Genomic DNA, 19774 nt, shown 5'->3' on the forward strand with positions numbered 1-19774 from the left:
AGTGCTGAACCCCACTGTGTCTGTGCCTGCTGGCAATGGCACCGCCTGGCATAGCTGCGCCGTGAGTCACGGAAGGGGGGTGTGTGGGGGGACATGCACAGGGGTGAGAAGCCCCAGAGCAGCGGGACCTGCTTGGGATGGATCCTCCCGGCACCCAGCAGCAAGGGGCAGCTGGTGGGGTGAGTGCCAGCCAGGACAGCCAGGGCTTGTAGGAGCAAGGCGGCGAGAGGACCCCACGGTGGGTGGGTGGCACCCTTTAGAACCACCGTGCTCAGCCCTGGCGCAGCACAGCTGGAGGGCCAGCAGCGCGGGGCAGTGCCGTGTCATTCCAAACCTTTCCAGAAAGTCACTTCCTCTTCCCCTTCCAGCCCCGATTGCCGTCTTTTCACCGAAACTTTTGCTCGGAGCGCTGGTGGAAGAAGCGCCCAGCCCAGCGCTATCCCTCTGTCCCCGGGAGCTGGGACAGGGTGACAGCAGCCAGGACGGCATCAGCAGCCCTCCGAAATCCCCTCCCGACTGCTGGGAGCAGTCGCTGCGCCTTTAATTCCCCCTCCCACCGTCCTCCGCCTTATTCGCACATCCTCCCACTTAAACCCCACCTTCCGCGGGCTGGGCCGAGCCGGGCCGGGCCGAAGCGGGCAGGGCGGTGGCAGCAGCAGCTTCTGTAAGTCCATCCCCCATCCTCACTCTTACGCGACCCCCCAGGACAGGGTGAACACAACTGGGAGGGGGGTGGTCCCTCCCGGGCTGCTTTCTCCGGGCTCTGAGCAGCTCCGAGCTTGATCTGTGCCCCCCACCCCCCATCTCTTTTCTGTCCGCGGAGGTTTTTGTGTTAGGCAGCGCAGCCATAGGGACCCGGCGGCTTCGGAATCAGGGCGGCGAGTAAACTGGGTACCGCGCCGAGCCCGGGATGCGGTGCCGAGCCCGGGATGCGGTGCCGATCCCAAGCCCTCGCCGAGAGGATGCGGAAACATGAAGCCTGTGGGAAATGCGGATTTTTAATTTATTTTGTTTGTTTGTTGGTTGCCGGGAAGGCTGGGAAGGGCCTGGAGCTGCCTGTGCGGTGTGCGGTGCTATGGGCGGCTGCGGCTCCCTGCCCCGGGCTGGGTATGCGGCAGGATGCGGTGCCTGGGCTCGGCCTGGCTGGTTTTAAGGAAGGGAGCTCCCCCTTCCTTCCATCTCCCAGAGCAACTGACGGAAGAGAGTTCCGCAGAGGTTTTTGGCTGGACTTCAGCAGTGATGCTGTCCAGGGATGGTTGTTCAGTACGTGCTTAAGGTGCTTGAGGTATCGGGGACCCTGCGAGGGAGGACCGGTGTGTGTCTTTCTGCTCTCGCCTGGGAGGGATCAGAGGTGCCTCCGATACCGGAAAGCATCGTATTGTGGCTGGATGTTTCCTGGTGTGGAAGCCTGCCCTAGGGGCTTGGCTTGTCTCTGCACGCCCTTCCCCACCTGGTGAAGGACCTGCAGTGTCCATCAGCATCAGCCTGGGGGAGATGTCACCATCTGTCCCCTTTACTTAAGGCCCCACGTGGTTCCAGTCCCATCCTGGGGTCTGAAAGGCTTTTCTTCACTCTGCGCTTGCGTGACCTCCGTCTGCCACAACCTTCCTGAGTATTTTGAGCCACGGAGCTAAGAATAACTCAGACGGTGCCCGTGTCTGCACTGCACGCAGCTCCTGATGCCCGCAGCCATGTCCGGCGCCGGTAGGCAGGGTGGGAGAGGGTGCAGGGGATTCGGGCAAGGGGAGTTCCCCGGCCCTCAGCGGGCTGTGGTGTGAGTGTTGGGGAGGTGGCAAGGTGGGAGCTGGAGGCTCTGGGCAGCTGCGTTTGGGATTCCTCGTCTTGCAGCCCCCCTGGGCTCTGGGCAGTGGCTCAGAGCGGAGGAGCTATCCTGCCAGCTCTGCAGGCAATGAATGTCTTGCTGCTGGGAGAGGCTGCCAGGGTGCTGGCTGCAGAGCAGGAGCCAGAGGGAGGAGATGATGGAAGAGGGCTGAGCTCCACAGATTTGGGGCCATCGTAGAGGAGATAAGAGCTGGGACTGCCTTGGAGAAGGAGAGTGTGTTTAGAGCATCCCGCGGCAGGTGGAGTGATGGGGAGGAGTACATTTTCCTCCTAAAAAGCTTCTGGTTAGGACAGCCACTTGGGTTAGCAGCCAGGATTATGCCCTCTGCATGTTCACAGCCTTTTTGCTGTTACCTGCTTTCCTTTAGCTATCACAGGACAAGGAGAGCTGCCTTTCTGGAGCCAGGCTGCACCCTGCTACCCTGGGATGGGGCACTGGGGAGGCAGCAGGCTGGCACTGGCATCATCGCCCACCCTTCTGAGTGGGTTGCTGGCTCCTGGGTTATTTACCAGGGGGCTGCTCCACTGCCTTATGAGGAGGAACCTCTGGGGTGTTCAGCACCAGCCCCACCTAGCAGGGGCTGAGGTGGCTGGGGAGTTGGGGCAGGGTGGGCTGCAAGTGCTGGTGGGCCCGTGGTGGCAGCCCCTGGACTTCCATCCCAGGTGGTGCAGTGGGTGGCCAAGCAAGGCCGAGGGCAGCTGGGTGCAGGAAGGGGGAGTCGGGGCTTGCCCCACCGCAGCGGGTGCAGGGCTGTGGGGCCGGGCATGCCAGGCAGATGTGTCATGCTGGTGGTTCGAAGCACCCAGCCGTGAGCTGCTGGTTAAACCTCCCCGTGAGGAAGCCCCGTGGCAAGGCCGTGCCCCTCTGCACCCCCACAGCCCTGCCCCGCTGCCTCCCAGCAGGGCTGCTGCTTTGGCGGGGCTTGAGTCACCCTGCCCGTGTGTGCCGGGCAGGACCGTCCTTTCCCCGCCCGCCTCTTCCTTCTCTCGCCCTCCGCCGGCCCCATAGATAGAGCTGTCTCTGCGCCCCGCCGGGCTCCTCCCTTCCCGGCCCTATTGACTCAGTGCTTAGGCAGCCGGGGCGGAGGGAGAGGCGCCTGCGGCGGGGGGGAGAGAAGCAGCGGGGCGGAGAAGCAGCGGGGCGGCCCGAGAAGCAGCGGGGCGGCCCCAGGCGCTCTCCCGGCCGCGACCGGCAAGGCGGAGCCGGAGGGCCGGGAAAGCTGTGCCGGGGGGAGGGGGGGCGGGGAGCTGCGGCCGGGGGCAGGGAGCGCCCGGACTTCCTACCCCCGGGCTCGGCCTCCCGGGGTAGAGAGAGGACCGGAGCCGTGTCCAGGCGCCGGCGGAACGCTGCCTCCCAGCCGGCCCGCGGAGCCTCTCCCCGCCTCCAGTGTCCCCCTAAAGACAGATGGGCCGCGGTGGGCGGGCAGGAGGCCGTGCCCCGGGAGGCTGCTGCCGGGCCTGGCGCTGTGTGGAGTGGCTCCTGCCCCCCAGGGTAGTGTGCGGGTCCCGAGCCCTGCCTCAGCCCCGCCGTGCCGATGTCGTTGCAGGGAGCGGAGGTGAAGGTAGCGCTGCTGGTGCCCAGCTATGATGCCCTTTGGCGGGATGGCTGCACGAGTGGAAAGGGACCGCCTGAGAGCCGAGGGCGTCGGCCAACACAACAACGCCATCAAGTACCTCAACCAGGACTATGAGACCCTCAAACAGGAGTGCATTGAGAGCGGCACCCTCTTTAGGGACCCCCAGTTCCCGGCTGGCCCCTCTGCTCTCGGATTCAAGGAGCTGGGGCCGCACTCCAGCAAGACGCGGGGGGTGGTGTGGAAACGCCCGTCGGTAAGTGCAGGGCTTGCTTCTGCCCAGGCTGGGCTGGCACTTCTGCCCTGCAATGTCTGCACTGACATGGTCTGCCCTTGCCTGCTACTCTCGGGCCTCAAAGTCCCTCAGATGATTCATAACCACCTCTCCCAGGGGCCTCGAGTGTTGTCCCATGAGTGGCTTCTCTGCCCAGAAAAGCATTGTGGCTTGCAGGCCTGGCTTCCCCTGGGCAGCAGACCACTGGCTTTACATTGGGTGAGCTACATCTAAGTATCATGGCATGGATGTGTCACCCTCGGTGACTGGAGCTGTTGAGGACGTATATCCCCTGGTGCCACAAGTGCACAGGAACTGCATTAGTCTGTCTAGCCATGTCCTCCTGTGGCTAGAGCAGCAGGTCTTGCCTTGCCGTACTGTGACGGCCTTAGGGTTGCAGTCATGTAGATTTCCCTGGCAGAGAGCAGGTGATGCCCATCTCTATGGGACCATGCACTCTTCCTTCCAGTGCAGAACTGTAGCGTGTGCTAGCCCCCCCCAGAAGCCCAGGCCCTGCCAAGATCCAGCACCTGATTCTCTCCTCCTCTTGCAGGAATTAGTGGATGACCCTCAGTTCATCGTTGGCGGTGCAACCCGGACAGATATCTGCCAAGGGGCTCTGGGTAAGTGCTGGAACTCTGTCCCAGAGCTTGTTTGGGAGGACAGTGGCAGGGAGGGTTGGTGTAGCTGGAGAAGAGGTGCTTGTGTGGGGTTGAGCATAGACGAGTCTCATGGCACCTTTCCCCAGGTCTGTGCAGCGCGTTTTCATACCAGTCTCTGCACAACCATCTCTGTACCAAGGGCTGTCTTCCTGCAAAGGCTCTCTTCCCAGTGGGGCAAACTGGAAGGCTGGGGTCACCTTGTGCTTCTTGGTGGCCCGAGGCTAAAGGTCCTCAAAAAGGTCCACACAATGGGTTGATGTGTGCACAGCTTGACCATGCTAGGTCAGGGGAGGTGTCAGGTGGATCCATGCCCAACACATGCTGACAACAGTGCCGTGAGCTGCTCCAGGGAGCTCCCTGCTTTCGTAAATGGTGAGGGGTGGCAGCTGGATGGTGGTAACAAACCGAGGTGAGGATGAGCTGGTGGTTGTACGGCAACATGGTGCAGCAGAAAGGAACTGAGAGGAGAGCTACACAGTGCAAGTGGTGATTTGTCATTTCTCCAGGGGTGCCTACTAAGGCAAAGGCACAGAGACAAGGAGGGCAGTGTTAATGGGCTGGGTCAGCTGGCAGGGCTGGCAACTGGGATTTCCTGGTCATTGTAACCAGATCTGGGTACCAGCAAGAGCATTGTCCTGATCTGGATCAAGTTTGGCACTTGATCGGGAGCATCGTGTGCCTTAGCACACATAGGGTTTTGGTTTTGGGGCCAACCACATTTAATGCATCTGGTAATTAGAACAAACTGGAGGTGGTAACTGAAGCATGTAACAGCCTGGAGCACTGAGAGGTAACAGCCTGGAGCACCGAGAGCGCTGCCGTGGTGCTCAGTTGGTCATTAACAAGCCTGAAAAGCCATTTTGTCAAACCACAGCCCAGCACCATTTCCCAGCCTTGAGGCTAAGGTGTGAGAGCCTTCCAAAGCACAAGAGAGAGGGCAAACCGGGGCAGAGAATTCAAAGCTCCGTGTTGGCCAGAAGCAGCACTTGTGGTTAAGAGCACTTGGAAGGAGAAGTGCGGTGGTGTTGCTCACAGTCTGAGAAGCCGAGGCAGCGGCGTTAAACCTCTTCCCTCTTGATAAATTATTTCAATTTTATTTTGAAATGCAAAGCGTAATTCTGCTGCACAGCTCGCTGGCTGAGATGGGGAGGGAAGTCATGTGAGTGAGCCCCAAGAGGATCTAGATAAGCGGGCTGCAGGAGGGAGCTGTGGGGCTGTCTGCATGTCGTGGTCTGGACAGGGGCTCCAGGTTGGGGAGGATTGCTCTCTCTGCCTCGAGCTAATACTTCTTCCTGAGGTAGGCTGAACAAGCCAGGCTCCCGGAGCTCTGTTTGCCTGCTGGGCCCTCTCTTGTTTCTCCATGTGCTTTTTTGAACTGGGGAGTCCCAAATGTCTGCAAGGAGAGCGCAGCGTGGGCTCCTACACATCCACCGCTTACCCTCCCCAGGGAGGAGATAGGTGCTCACAGCAGCTTCCTCTCCTTCCCCAGGTGACTGCTGGCTGCTGGCTGCCATCGGCTCCCTCACGCTCAACGAGGAGCTCTTGCACCGCGTGGTGCCCCATGGGCAGAGCTTCCAGGACGACTATGCTGGCATCTTCCACTTCCAGGTGGGCTGGGAGCTCCTGGCTTTCCGTCGCTGAGAGCAAGAGGGAGGGCAGGGGGAGATGAGCAAGTCGTGTGATGCTCTCAGCTCACCCTACTCTTTTTCTCACCACCCCCAGATCTGGCAGTTTGGTGAATGGGTGGACGTGGTGGTGGACGACCAGCTTCCCACCAAGGAAGGGGAGCTTCTCTTTGTGCACTCGGCAGAGTGCACTGAGTTCTGGAGTGCTCTGCTGGAGAAGGCCTATGCCAAGTGGGTACCCTGTGGTGGGCAAGCGGGCAGGTGGGGGACAGGGCACCTCACTCCACGGGGTGGGGGGGCCTCTTCTGTCGCTGCCCCTGCTCGCGGTGGGTGCCAGGGGAATAGCAGTGTGCTTCGTTCTAGTCACCTCACCTGCCTCCCTCGGTGCCCAGGCTGAACGGCTGCTACGAGGCGCTCTCGGGGGGCAGCACCACCGAGGGCTTTGAGGACTTCACGGGCGGCGTGGCGGAGATGTATGACCTCAAGCGGCCCCCGCGCAACATGGGCCACATCATCCGCAAGGCGCTGGAGAGGGGGTCCCTGCTGGGCTGCTCCATCGACGTAAGTACTGCAGCAGCGGGGTGGGCTGGGGGCCGTGGCCAAAATGAGGCCTTGCAGCCTGAGGTCATGTCAGCAGCCGCCTTGCTGGGACGCAGGGCGGGAAGTTACTACTTCCCCCTCTTAGCAGAGCATCCTTTCCAGAGCCAGCATGGTAGGCCTGGGGTGCAGTGAGTGGGGCTGCTGCCCAGCTGCTGGGGATGGGCTCCTTTGGATGGAGCAGGAATGTCTATCGCAACCACGGGCCGTTGACATGGACCAACAACCCCCAAACAAATGTCTGCCTATAGCTCTGGCTGTCTTCAGCATCTGAGAACTATCTGGAGCAGGGTTTTCAGTCTGTTCCTTCTCGCAAAAATCTTTCTGTTGCTTTCTGAAGTTTAGGTGGTGCCCTGATGGGTCTTCGGGGTTTTCTGGCAGGGAAGCTGCTGACTTCATGTTGTCCTCAGCTTTTGAGCAAAGGCTGGTACCTGCTGCTTTTGGTTGGAGCAGTGCAAGGCAAGGGGACGGGACTACATTAATTATATTTGCTTGAGTCTCGCACGTTCTCCTCAGATCACAAGTGCCTTTGATATGGAAGCAGTGACCTTCAAGAAGCTAGTGAAGGGCCACGCCTATTCCGTCACGGCCTTCAGAGACGTGAGTAGATTATTTGAGACTTTGTTAGCGACAGAGCAGCCTGGCCAGTGGCACGGGCTCAGCCTCCTGTGTCTCGTGGTCGGCAGGTGAACTACCGGGGTCAGCAGGAACAGCTCATCCGCATCAGGAACCCCTGGGGTCAGGTGGAGTGGACTGGAGCCTGGAGCGATGGGTGAGTTGGACAGGTGGGGCTTCAGTACCGCTCCTGAGAGGCCAGCGAGCACTGGGCACGCAGCAGTCAGGTGCACAGCACTGCCAAAGGGTGCAGTGCCCTTCACAGTGGTGAGGGGGGCTCTTGATTCACCTCAAGTGGTCCTCATCTAATTGTCTCTCTCCTGCTACTCCAGCTCCTCTGAGTGGAACAACATTGACCCTGATGACAGGGAAGAGCTGCAGCTGAAGATGGAGGATGGAGAGTTCTGGTGAGTTGGCAGAGCGAAACAAGCCCCTTCTTCAGTAGCCAGCCCAGGAAGGAGCTGAGGAGAAGTCCTGTCTTGCCCAGAATGTGTGACCTGCCTTTATGAGCTGGGTCTGCAGCACTGGAGAGCCTGATAACGTTATCTCATCTTATCTGGTTAATTATCTTCCTCCTTTCGAGGAAACTGAATGCAAAATAAGCACATAGGAAGGGTAAACCTCCCTCTTCCCCACAGCCAGCAGCAGGTGTTTAATGAGCTGTAACTGCTCAGGGTAGAAACCTTGCTGTTGCTTAATTCTGCTGACGTGTTGGATGGGTCTGGAGCTGCTTGTGCTCCCCTCCCTCCCCCTCGCAAGCGGTGCCCTGGCCTCAGCCTCTGCCTGTCTCCTGCAGGATGTCTTTCCGGGACTTCCTGAGGGAGTTCTCCAGGCTGGAGATCTGCAACCTCACCCCTGACGCCCTCACCAAGGATGAGCTCAGCAAGTGGCACACACAGGTGTTTGAGGGCACGTGGCGCCGGGGGAGCACTGCTGGGGGCTGCAGGAATCACCCAGGTACCTCACCTTCCCTTATCTCCGCTCTTGGCAGAGCAGTTGAGCCAAGTGTCTCATCCATGTGTCCTCTTCCCCCACCCCAGCCACATTCTGGATCAACCCCCAGTTTAAGATCAAGCTGCTGGAAGAGGATGATGACCCCGGGGACGACGAGGTGGCCTGCAGCTTCCTGGTGGCTCTGATGCAGAAGCATCGGCGGCGGGAGCGGCGGGTGGGAGGCGACATGCACACCATCGGCTTCGCTGTCTACGAGGTAAGGCCTGCCTGCCCCAGGGCAGCTTCCTTGGGACCAGTTCAGCCCTGCCTGGAGCTGGCACCCCAGCTCTCAAGGAAACCTTTTCCACCTGCTGTGGTTAACGTCCCCTGTCCTGTTCCCCTTGCGCTGTAAGGGAAGGGGAGAGGAACTGGGATTCTGATTATTTCCCCCCCACTTTGTCTCTTCCCTGCAGGTGCCTGAGGAGGTATGTCCTGAGCCACCAGAGCCTATCCCATCTTGGAGGGGAGCACAGGAGTGGGCAGCAATGGGTTGACACCCATGCATATGCCCCAGTGATGTGGGACCTCCCACTTTGTAGGGTGCCAGTAGGTGCTGGGCACCTCCAGACTGGAGGGATGGCTTCTCCAGGGCCGAGATGCCTTCCCCAAACAGGGCTGGCTTTGGCCTTGCTGCTCCCTAGGGGCTGCTCCCTAGGGGCTCCCCCTGGCAGGGCTGCGATCCACAAGCGCGTTCGTTCCCCCAGGCCCAGGGCTGCCAGAACGTGCACTTGAAGAAGGACTTCTTCCTGCGGAACCAGTCGCGGGCACGGTCTGAGACCTTCATCAACCTGCGGGAGGTGAGCAACCAGATCCGGCTGCCCCCCGGCGAGTACATCGTTGTGCCCTCCACCTTCGAGCCGCACAAGGAGGCCGACTTCGTCCTGCGGGTCTTCACCGAGAAGCAGTCGGACACAGCGTGAGTCCCGGTCTGGCCAGGGGGTGCCCCTGCCCGAGCGGCGGGACGCTCCCCCGCCGCGCGCAGCCTGCTGGCTGGTACCTCGCTCACCGCTTCGGTTTCTGCCCCCAGGGAGCTGGACGAGGAGATCTCTGCAGATCTGGCTGATGAGGTAAGGAGCTGCGGCTTTGGTCTGGCTGGTGCTGAGGCTGTGGGGCTTGGGAGGGAGAGCTTGGGGCAGGAGGTGGCTAGCTGGGTTTGGGATGTCGCTGCAGCTGGAAAGGGGTTGGCAGGGGCGGGGTGATGGGGATGTGAGGAGTAACAACGATGAGAAGAACAAAGAAGAGCTTCGCTTCCAGTTGGTGTTTGCTGAGCCTGGGAGGCAGGGCAGAGCCTGGGTTTGACCACTAACCTCTTCTTTCTGGCCCCCGTCACCCCAGGAGGAAATATCTGAGGATGACATAGAGGATGGCTTCAAGTCCATGTTCCAGCAGCTGGCAGGGGAGGTGGGTACAGCTGCACCGAGTCTTGGGGGACCCTGGCGTGGGGGGAGGGTACAGGTTGGGAACCCTGGCTGTGAGAGCTCCAGCCCACCCCATGATTGCTCAGTCCAGTCCTGCTGACAAGTCCATCTCTGCCCTGACTTAGCCCAGCTGTCCCCATGGCTGGGGTGCCAGGAGCAGATGGGGGGGGAAGCGGCATCCAGCTGTGGCCCAAACTCTGCTGGGCATGCAGGGAATGCTGGGGCACCCTTGTGACTAAGGAGGGACGTTTAGGCAGGAGGTGGGGAATGGCCACAAGTGGAGTGGAGAGCAGGCAAGGGATGCTGCTAACTCTGCTTCTGATGCAGGACATGGAGATCAGCGTCTTCGAGCTCCGGACTATTCTGAACAGAGTCGTTGCTAGACGTAAGTGCTGCCCTTCCCACCCCTTGCCTGGGCCTGCTCAGCAGGTTGAGTTTTGATGCACATGCTCAACCTCCTTCCTCCTCCTCAGACAAAGATCTGAAGACAGATGGGTTCAGCATGGACTCTTGCCGCAACATGGTCAACCTGATGGACGTATCCTCTTGGGGTGGTGGGCTGGGGCCAGCGTCCCTGTGGCTCAGCAAGCCCCCAGCAAGGCTTCTCCATAGGAGCTGGGGATTGGAGCTCTGGCTGTGCCAAGGCTGTTGAACCAGGGAAGGGAAGGAAAAGGAAGGGAAGGATCTTTGGGGCTTCAGAGTCACCGGCCCTGCTAAAACCCCAGGGCTTTAGCTGCAGGCTTTTTTGTAAGGGCCCCTGCTTGCTTTGTGCCCCACCACCGAAAGCCCAGCCCCACTTGTGCCTTCACCATTGCCCTCCAGGAGGAAGCACGCTGTGCTTCCCTGCCCTGCAACCTGCTCAGCCTGCCATGCCGTGATACCACCCAGGCTTTGAGGTGCTCCTGGAAGGAATCCAGGGCCACTGGACTTCTTTACACCCCCTGCCACCACTGTCCTGTCCAGCAGTTGAGCGAGAGGTGTGAAGCAATAGTAGCCATGGCTGTGTTCCTGCATGCACAGGGACGTGCAGCTGAGAGGTCAGGCGAGGGTAGAGGAGCCCTTCTGGGCCCTTCTCTAGCCTGGCCCTGCAGCATCCCCTTTCCTGCAAGCCCACCTGGCTTTGCTCCGAGGACACCACAGCGATGCACCTCCTACAGCAGTGGCACAGCTGCTCTGGGCAGGGGCATGGCAGCTGCTTTAGGTGTTGTGCTTTCTCTGCTGGGCTGCAGGTTCTGCTTTTGCTGATGCTGCAGGCTAGAAAGGGGAAGTTGGGGGGAACATTGGGCAGGCCAAGCGTTCTCCACTTGGGTGGCTGAGATGTGGTAGCTTTGCCTTCATACCACTCCCCTGTGCTAGCGGCTTCCTCCTTGACCCTCTGCTCCCCAGAAAGATGGCAGTGCCCGCCTTGGGCTGGTGGAGTTCCAGATCCTGTGGAACAAGATCCGGAAATGGCTGGTGAGGAGGAGCGGGGGGCATGGCACACTGCACAGGGGTGGCACCCCTCCTGGGACAGTAGGATGAGGGGACAGCCAGGCCGGAGGCCACAGCACAGCCTCGTATCACTCATGTCTTCCCTGTTCTTGCAGACGATCTTCCGCCAGTATGACCTGGACAAGTCGGGCACCATGAGCTCCTACGAGATGCGCATGGCTCTAGAGTCGGCTGGTAGGTCTGGGGAAGGATGGGCCATGGGAGTGGGCTCGTTCTGTCAGAGCCCTCTCCCAAGTGGCTGGAGAAGAGTGAGACCAGCCTGCATTGCATGCTTGGGCCAGGCTGTCATGGTAACGAGACGCGGCCTGTGTCCGCGCTGGGCGCTCTCCATCCCAGCAGTGCCTTGGAGTTAGGGACAAGCGTAAGGTGATGGCAGCCTCTGTCCTCCTCTGACCTGCAGGGTCCCATCCTGGCAGAGCAGAGGCCTGGGGTGGATCAGGTGGCTGACTAGGCAATGGGTCCAGGGGCAGCATCCCCTTCTTTGGGTGGGGTGGGGGCATGGACTTCCATAGTTACACCCTTCTCCCTGGGGTGCTGAGTGCTCTCTGCCTTGCAGGCTTCAAGCTGAACAACAAGCTGCATCAGGTGGTGGTGGCTCGCTATGCAGATGCTGACATGGGTGTGGACTTCGACAACTTCGTCTGCTGCCTTGTGAAGCTGGAGGCCATGTTCAGTGAGTGATGGCTCTGGGGCGGGGAGGGTAGGGACAGAGGGGAAGTGTTTCTCACCTTGCTTCTGTGCCCCTGCAGGGTTCTTCCACAGCATGGACCCCGAAGGCACTGGCACTGCTGTCATGAACCTGTCTGAGGTGAGAGCTCAGCCTGGTGGGAGGTGGGGTGGCAGACAAGGCACTAGAGTGAGTGGGGCACCTGGGGAGGGTGGTAGAAAGCCTTCCAGCCCCTGGGCTAGACAAAGAACCCATACAAGATCGAGATGAGAAAACAGGATTGCTGGGGGCTCTGTGTTTCTTGGAGGGCTGTTGAAGCTGACACATGAGGGCATGTAAAAATGCACCAGCCCCTGCTCACCCCTTCTCCCTCTCCTTCCCAGTGGCTGCTGCTGACGATGTGCGGTTAGGAGCCATGACAGAGCCGCTGTAGCTGGGACATCCCACTGGGCCAGGCCCCCTCCAAGTGCCTCCCCTTGGATCTATGGACACAGGATACTCTTCCCTCCTTGCTCCATCCCACACTGAGCCACCAGCCCTGCCTCCTAGAAAGCCCCACACCACACTCTCTGGTGGACCCGGGGTCAAGTCAGGCAGGGGCTGCCCTTCTCCTCTTCTGGGTTAGGCTTCTTTCCACTTCCCCCCCTCCTCTCTCCCCACCCGGAACAGGAGGAGAGCAACCACCACGGGCTGCCTGTGCCTCCCTGTGCCAAGCGTGGTGGGAATGAAGGAGCTGGCGGGGGGCCCACAGTGGAGCAGGGAGAGGCTGGAGCTGCAGAGGGAAGAAAGGGGGGACTCGTATCGCTTGCTCTAATCCTGTCCCATCCCTGCTGGCACACATTGCCTGGCTCTGCCCTGCTTGGGAGTGTCAGCAGTAACTGCCTGGCTCAGGCAAAGGCAGGGGGTTCCCTGGGAGGCAGGGTGCCCTTCTAGGAGGAGGAAGGGTTATACTCTTCTCCAAGCCCTTGCACTGCAGTTATCACCACTAAGCATGACCAAAGCATGGAGCCCAGTGGCTCTTTCTGCGTGGCCTTCAATATATCCCTCCCACCTCCGTGCCCCTGCCTTTGCCCCACCACTGGGTCAAGCCCTGCAATTTAAACACTGTTTAGGGGCTCCTGCAACACATGCACATGTGCCAGGTCAGAACATGTGCAGCAGAAGCTCCTCTCTTCCATGTGACCACAGCAATGCCCCCCCCATTGCAGTGGCTCAGGCTCCCAGCCCTGGGACCTCCTGGGACATCTGCTGTCCCTGCTTGTGGCCCAAAGCAGGGCTGGGGGTGGGACACAGCCCCCAGGAGGTGATGCCTTGCCCTGGAGAGGAGGGTGGGGTGGCTTGAGGGGGTGTTCTCCTGCACACATTTGTTCTCTTCCCCTTATTCCCTCACCTTCCTGCAGCACTACACTCCTCTCTTCCCTTGGGCCCCTTTGCCTAGTGGAGAGGGGCTCCTGTGCCAGTACATTGCACTTCTCTGCGCTCCTCCATTCCTCACCACCCGGGGTAAGGGGGTGGCTTCAGCCTGGCGCTGGGCACCAGCCCATCCCTTGCCCTGCAGAGGCAGGCAGTTGGCTTCCCCCAGCCCCGTCGTCACTGGAGGATGCGCCTGCAGCAATAACCACTGCTGCCTGCCCAGCAGCTCTGCTTCCTCACTCTGCTCGCTCTGCGCTCCGGGAATAAACGGATCTCTTGGATGTGTGGCCCAGGCAGTGATTTGGAGGTTGGGTAGTCCCTCTGCCCACTGTGGTTTGGTGGGGGTGGGGGGTGAGATGCAGAGCCAAGGCCAGGGCATGCTGCTTGCCCAGCCTGGGCCATGGGGTGGAGGAGCACCTCCAGCTACAATGCTGTGGGGATGGCAGGGGTGGTCCATAGCCCCTAGGTTTTTATATCACTTGTTTCTTCAGTTGCAGGGGCTCTTAATGCCAACACACAGGGGAAGGACCACATAAGAGAGGGGCAAGGGAGCACTGCTCATCAAGGGCAGAGCGAGCAGCCTGCTGGTAGCAGGACTTTTGGTTAGCATAGGGCTGTTTCAAGCGGAGGAAAAGCTGGTGCTTGCTCCCTGGTGTCAGGGAGAGGAGGAATAGGTTAGTGCTGGGCTGGGAGGGCAGCATAGCTTCACCCCAGCCTGTGCCCCAGGGATACAGGTGCAGCCATGCTCCGGCTCAGCTAGTGCAGTGCAGTCCTGGCTCTGGCCACAGTGTCCCAGAGGTCTCCCCACAGCCCCAGGGGCTGCCTCTGCCATCCAGGCAGCTGGAGCCATTTGGGCTCACTGTTGCGCTGTTGTACCAGCGGCCCAGTGCCGGTGAGACCAAGTTTGGCACAGTTCAGCTTTGCTCTGGGCTGGGTGGACATTGGTCATAGTTTACTGCCTGGCTCTCCTGTTGTCAAGGTCTTCTCTGGGGGTGGCAGAGCTGTGGCTCTGGGTGTTGGGGAGGCTGGGGAGGGGGAGAGGTTCTGCTTGGGTAGAACTGAGTTATCCATGGAGTGGATGAGAGTGGAGAGCAGCCCGAAGCTCTGGATCCTGGAAAGGGACCATGGGAGGTATGTGATGCCAGGTAGGGGCTATGGGAGGCTAATGTGTCCCCCTGCTTCCTTTGAGGCTGTGCAGGTTACAGCTGGAGGCAAAATCCTTCCAGGAAGGCAGGAGCACGGGCGGCTGGGCAGTGGGGCTTTTCAGGGCCTGGCTCAAAGCAGGACTCACTGTCAGCATGTGCATCGTGCCCCTTGCTGACCCCCAGAAGGGTACTGCAGCCCAGATGGCCTCAAGGGCGCTCAGCATTTGGAAAAGGATAGCCTTTGCACACCTCATCCTCTCCCCTGGTATCTCCATCCCTCACTGAGGCAGCACCCAGCTCTAGGGTAAGTCAGGCTGGCTCAGAGCATGGGGGGAGCTGAGGTGTGACAGCAGGAGGGACCATCCCCCCAGCCACCTCCTAGATGGAGGTGGGCTACTTCTACTTAGCTCTTGGCTAGCTGGGAGCTAAGCTAGCCCCCTGAGGGGTGGGGGATACCTTGGGGTATGCCAGCCCAGGCTCCCTGCTGCTCCATGTAGCCCTAAAGCCCCTGGGGAACAGGCTGAGGTGGGGATGGGACCCAGAGGCCAGCATGCAGAGCTGCCCTGGCTGTCCCAGCTGCGGGGCCTTGTCACACACACACAGAGGCCCAATTGTAGGGCATGGTGACACCCTGGCTTTGGGATGACAGGTGCCCTGAGCCCGTCCTTACCAGAACCCCCTCCCCCTCCTCCCTCCGGGTGCCAGCTGGCAGATCCCTTCCCCCGGTGGTCCCGGCAGCTGGCAGACTGGTATTGGGGGGGGGTGGCAGGTGGGGATCCCCAGCTGCCAGCAAATGCCACAAAGAGTAGCCGGGCTTGTCCCCAAAGGGGGCAAGGAAGAGGCCCAGCATTGTTCTTAAACGTTGGTGTGAGGCGAGGAGCAAGAGCAGCTTGGGGCCAGATGTGGTCAAAACTGCTCCTACCTTCCTGCCCTGTGATGGGCACTAGTCAGGGAGAGCCAGCCCCTTCCCACGCCTACCCCCCAGGTCTGCCTTGGGTGGGAGTGCACAAGGTGGGCAGGCAGCACCCATGGGCATGCAGCACCCCCTCTCCTGCTCCTCAGCATCATGGCATCTCCTCTTGCAGCCTGTGCCCCGGCTTCCCCCAGCCCAGTCCCCTGCTCGCCCTGGGGGTCCCCCGTCTCCCACCACCTGCTCGTGTCCGTCTTCAGGCACAGAAGGGGGGCCAGGACGGCAGCCCATCCCCACCTGGCCCCACCAGCTGCCCTGGCAGCTGGGTTCTGGTCCTATCTCGCTGTCGGCTGTCTTTGCTGTGCCCCGGCCCCACGGCTGCAGGAATGTCAGTCCCGTGGGCACAAGGGGCCTTTGTGTGAGTGGAGACAGCGGGTGGGGGGCTGTGTCCCAGCCCAGCATCCCAAGCTGGGGCTGAGGAGAGCCGCAACCGAGGGCACGTGCGTGGGCAGCAGCTGCTGCCGGCATGACCTCACAGCTCCCAGCCAAGCTCAGCGGCGTCCCCACTGCTGCAGGGGCTGTCAGGGAGGGAAGCTTCCTCCCCATCCTCCGTGCTCCTTTGGTACCAGCAGCCAGGCAGTGGGTGCATCCCGCAGCCCCTGCCAGCCTGGGCAGTGATGCCAGCACCTCCTCGGCGAGCCGCAGCTCCTGTGCCAAGGGATGCCATGGGCTCAGCTCCTCTGTGAGGGGAGTGGGAGGGCTGGGGGTGCGGGGCAGGGGCTGAGAGCCCGGGGCAGCAGCTGCTGGGTTTGGCCTGTTTTCAACAGCTGCCGTCCCAGCGCCAGCAGCGGGGAATGTGCCGGGCTGGGGCTTTCCAGAGCCCGGCCACGGTGCGTTAAACAAACTATTTATAGTGCTTCTGTCCCTCCCCAGCAGGAATGACCCACGTTCCTCCTGCGTGGGGCCAGGCACTTGGGTGCCACCAGTGTCCTCACCACCCACACCCTCTCAGGGTCCCTGCCAGAAGGATGAGGTCTCCTCGAGGAAAGGACTTTCAGCTACCTTGCCCCCTCCCCATTTCATTAGCTCCTAGTGTTATGCCCAGAGCAAGACTTGCAGCAAATGTCACGCACCTTGTGAAGAGATGTCTGAGGGCCATGTCCTCCTTCCCAGCATCCTTGCTCCCTGCTAAATCCTCTGGAGCCTTAGCCATGCCACTAGCTGCTTTAAGCATTGGCAGGTGCTGATGGTTGCTCTGTCCCGTGTGCCCACCTCTGAGGGGGCATTAGAGTCTTGTCCTCCATGTCCTAGGAGCAGGCTGGCTGCTGGCAGGTCACTCATGGGGCAAAGCTGAGAATCTGGCCCACTCACGAAGCCCTGGCGATTAAACAGGGGTTACTTGGTTGTGCATTTGATGTGGTATAGGAAACAGAGGCCTGAAAGGAAGCAGCCTTGATATGTACCTGCCAAAAATAGAGTTGGCCACCTGGTGAAGGATTTTGAGTCCCTGGGTGAAGAGGGATGACGGATAGACAAGAAAAAGTGTTGAGAGACAGAGCAGCGACTGTCGGCACAGAAAGTCCTCCATGGATCAGAGGGAGTACAGCGAGGCTCTACGCTCCCAAGAAACACATGGACACAAGACTCCAGTGCCCTAAATCTTGTGTTTGGAAGCAGAAACTGGTGGGATTTCATTTTCTCTTGAGGTTGCATTTTCTTCCCAGCTCCATGCCTGACTCGCCAGAAGAGCGGGGTTAAGTCCCTTCCCCTCCCTGGGCTGTGCATTTGCCCAGCTGTGAAAGGAGGCAAAGCCCCTGACCTGATAGGGAAAGTGGCTCTGCAACGTCCCTGTGTTTTTTGGCGGAGACAGGAATCTGCCTCTTTACAGGTCCCAAGCGCTTGGCAAACAAACCCTGCCCCACTTTCTGCCCAGAGCTGGGATGTTGCAAGCATCTGGCTCTCATAGCGGGGTGCTGCTACCTCTACTTGCTCCCTGGGAAGGTGCAGGTTTCTGCAGAGGCCACGCACTGAAGCCCCTTTGTTCCTAAGGGATTTTCCACACGCACACACCCCCTGTGTATCTCTGCCACGAAACACTCAGATGCAATGCCCTGGGAACGTGCCACACCACCTCTGCTGCAACACCCCTGCACCTGGCCAGCACCTCCCTTTCACCGTGGGACCACAGGACAGGATTCCCCCAGGGAGGCACTGGGACCAGTGGCCCCCGGGCTCAGGCAGAGCTTTCCCTAGGGAAACAGAGAAGGCTCCCTAGGGAGTAAGATCCCCACTGTCCTCTGTCATGGTGGTCACTATTGCTGCCCAGGGACACCTCACTTCCCGTCCCAGCCTGCGTGAAGGTGGGATGCTGCAAGAGGCCTCTGCAGAGGGAAGGGACATTGCTGCTGGGGCTGTGCTGCTGGGGAAATCGAGGCACCGAGCAAGGCAGCGACTCACCCAGGGTCAGCCACGGCACAGTGAACCCAGGCGTCTCGAAAGCAGGCCAAGCACTGCCTCCCTGATAGAAAAATGGGGGAAAGCTCTCTCCCAGGGAAGCATAAACCCTGACACAGCTGCAGCAAAGCTTTGGCTCCCGCTTCCTTCCCTCGAGCTCTTCCCAATCTCACCGCCAGCTCGGGCCGGTGGCAGCACGCAGGGAGCCATGCGCCTGCGCCGCAGCCCTTTGACCGCAACGGGCCCGGAGCACAGGAGGCTCCAGGAGCCTCCGGGAGGCCAGTCCCGAGGGGCTGACGTCAGACCCGCTCCTTGCAGCTCCCAGGCCTGGAGCTGAGCCATCGGGGAGCTGTTTCTGGTTTCGGCACACGGCGTCTCTGGGCTGAGGCACAGCCAGCCCACTTTCCTCATCCGTGGCTGGCTCCCCGAGAGGAATCCGCGGGGCTGGGAAAGGTCATCCTGGCTGAACTAAACAGCCCTTGGATGGGACTCGCTGGGCAAGGGACAGCTTGCATCAGGCAGGCTGGGAGATGGAGCTGTATCTTTCAGTCCCTTGTGTCCGTTCGTTCTCTCTGCTTGAGTGGGAGCCAAGAGTAGGACCTTGGCAAGGTTTTTGGAGGGAACAAGGAGAGGAAATAAAGCCAGCCAGCCATCAGGAGCAAAACAAAGGTTAGGTGCAGGAAGGAAACGGAAGGGCACAGATGTGCCCTGTGCACCCTTCGTGCCGGTGCCCTCAACATGGTGAGCCCGCGCTCCCCTGGTCTGCAGGGCCCTGGCTGCTTGCCCCAAGCAGGAGCAGCTTGGGAGCATGGTTGGAAACCATAGGACACTGATAACCAGCCTGCTCCGGAGTGTGGAGCCAGATCCCTTCCCTAGGAGAGTGTCCCATCTGCTACTTGATGCTTCACACTGCCCTCGTCAGAGCAGGGTGGCAATTGCTGGTGGTGGCAAAGAACGACAGGCAAGCATATTTTGGACCCGGCTGCATACTCAGGGGCTTTGGTGAAGTCTTGTACTGAAATAGGACCCCATCCTGCCAGCCCACATTTCTGTGGTGGGCAGATGTTGTTCCTCCCTCGCCCCCTCCTTCCCCCAGTACTGCAACCCCAACAAATGGGGTCCTGGGGTGAGGAGCAGTATCACTTACACGGATGCCTGGCCTGGGAGGAGTGGGCATTTAAACGGGCAGCTGTTTTGGGGGTCTTTTTGTTGTTGTTGTTGTCCCCTGCTCCGGAGCTGTTCCTGCCATTGGGGCTGGTGGCAGGTCCACGCGGGGGGAGCTGAGCAGTACAGGCTCCTCCAGGAGCGAAGGCAGAGCAGCGTCCCGGAGCGAGGAGGATACCAAGGAGGGTAAGAGTGACCGGGAGGAGAAGAGAGGAGGAGAGCAGTCCCCTCCATTGCTTCTCCCCCGAGCCTCCCCCCCACAAACACCACGAGAGGTGAGGACCCCCGAGCACCGCGTCCCGCTGGGGTCGGAAGGTCTCCGAAGCGTGAGGAGCTCCCGGGCACCCTTCCATCCGCCAAAACACCTCGAGGAGGGCGGGGTGGGGGGTGGTGTGGTGCCGGTGCCTGACCGTGCGCCCGCAGGTTCGGGGGGCAGCATGCCCGCCCCGCCGCTGGCCGCCCCGCTGCTCCGCGCCCTGCTCGCCCGCCTGCTGCCGCTGGCCCGCAAGCGCCTCCTGCCGCCGCTCCGCCGCCTGGGCCGCCGGCTGCGCTCCCGGGAGAGCCGCCAGGCCCTGCTCACCTGCCTGCTCTGCCTCCTCAACCTGCGCAAGAAGGCGGACGACTGAAGCCGGCCGGGGAGAAAGGCAAGGCAGGGCCGGGCAGGGCAGGCGAGGGCGCGGCGGCTCCCACCCCACCCCCCTACACCCCCCCCCCGCCTCCCCTGCCCGCCGCGGGAGGAGGGACCCGGGCAGGGGAGGGAACGCGCCCCGGCGGGGGCGGAGGGTCCGCCCGCAGGCAGCCGAGGCCGGACGGGCGCCCGCGCCGCGCCGCTCCGGCCATGGGAGCTGGGCCGCCCCCCGCGCCGCTGCGCCCGGCCGCAGGGCCGCCCCGCTGAGCGCCCCCGCGGGAAGGGGCGGCCCCGCCGCCGCC

General features: G+C 61.1%; 1 protein-coding gene across 1 annotated transcript; it reads left to right on the forward strand.

Annotated features, from left to right (window-relative positions):
* Window positions 1-1647: 1647 nt before the first annotated feature.
* CAPN11 (calpain 11) lies at window positions 1648-13446 on the forward strand. Its single transcript, XM_084262373.1, has 22 exons — window positions 1648-1704; window positions 3390-3672; window positions 4244-4313; window positions 5842-5960; window positions 6075-6208; window positions 6370-6538; window positions 7091-7174; window positions 7261-7346; window positions 7522-7596; window positions 7986-8146; window positions 8230-8399; window positions 8596-8607; window positions 8887-9098; window positions 9210-9249; window positions 9518-9583; window positions 9928-9985; window positions 10074-10138; window positions 10987-11055; window positions 11187-11265; window positions 11648-11764; window positions 11841-11899; window positions 12142-13446. The coding sequence occupies exons 2-22, from the start codon at window positions 3427-3429 to the stop codon at window positions 12166-12168; spliced, it is 2118 nt and encodes a 705-aa protein (XP_084118499.1). The 5' UTR covers window positions 1648-1704; window positions 3390-3426; the 3' UTR covers window positions 12169-13446.
* The last annotated feature ends 6328 nt before the right edge of the window (window positions 13447-19774 follow it).

The sequence above is a fragment of the Gallinula chloropus genome (assembly GCF_964237585.1).
Source record: "Gallinula chloropus genome assembly, chromosome: 3".
In the NCBI taxonomy this organism is placed as follows: Eukaryota; Metazoa; Chordata; class Aves; order Gruiformes; family Rallidae; genus Gallinula; species Gallinula chloropus.

Bases quoted from the DNA above. Each gene is read 5' to 3' on its own strand.
- CAPN11 (XM_084262373.1), top strand. From the start codon at position 3,427: ATGATGCCCTTTGGCGGGATGGCTGCACGAGTGGAAAGGGACCGCCTG. The intron at 6,539-7,090 runs GTAAGTACTGCA...CGTTCTCCTCAG, and splicing joins TGCTGGGCTGCTCCATCGAC to ATCACAAGTGCCTTTGATAT. The intron at 9,250-9,517 runs GTAAGGAGCTGC...CCGTCACCCCAG, and splicing joins CTGCAGATCTGGCTGATGAG to GAGGAAATATCTGAGGATGA.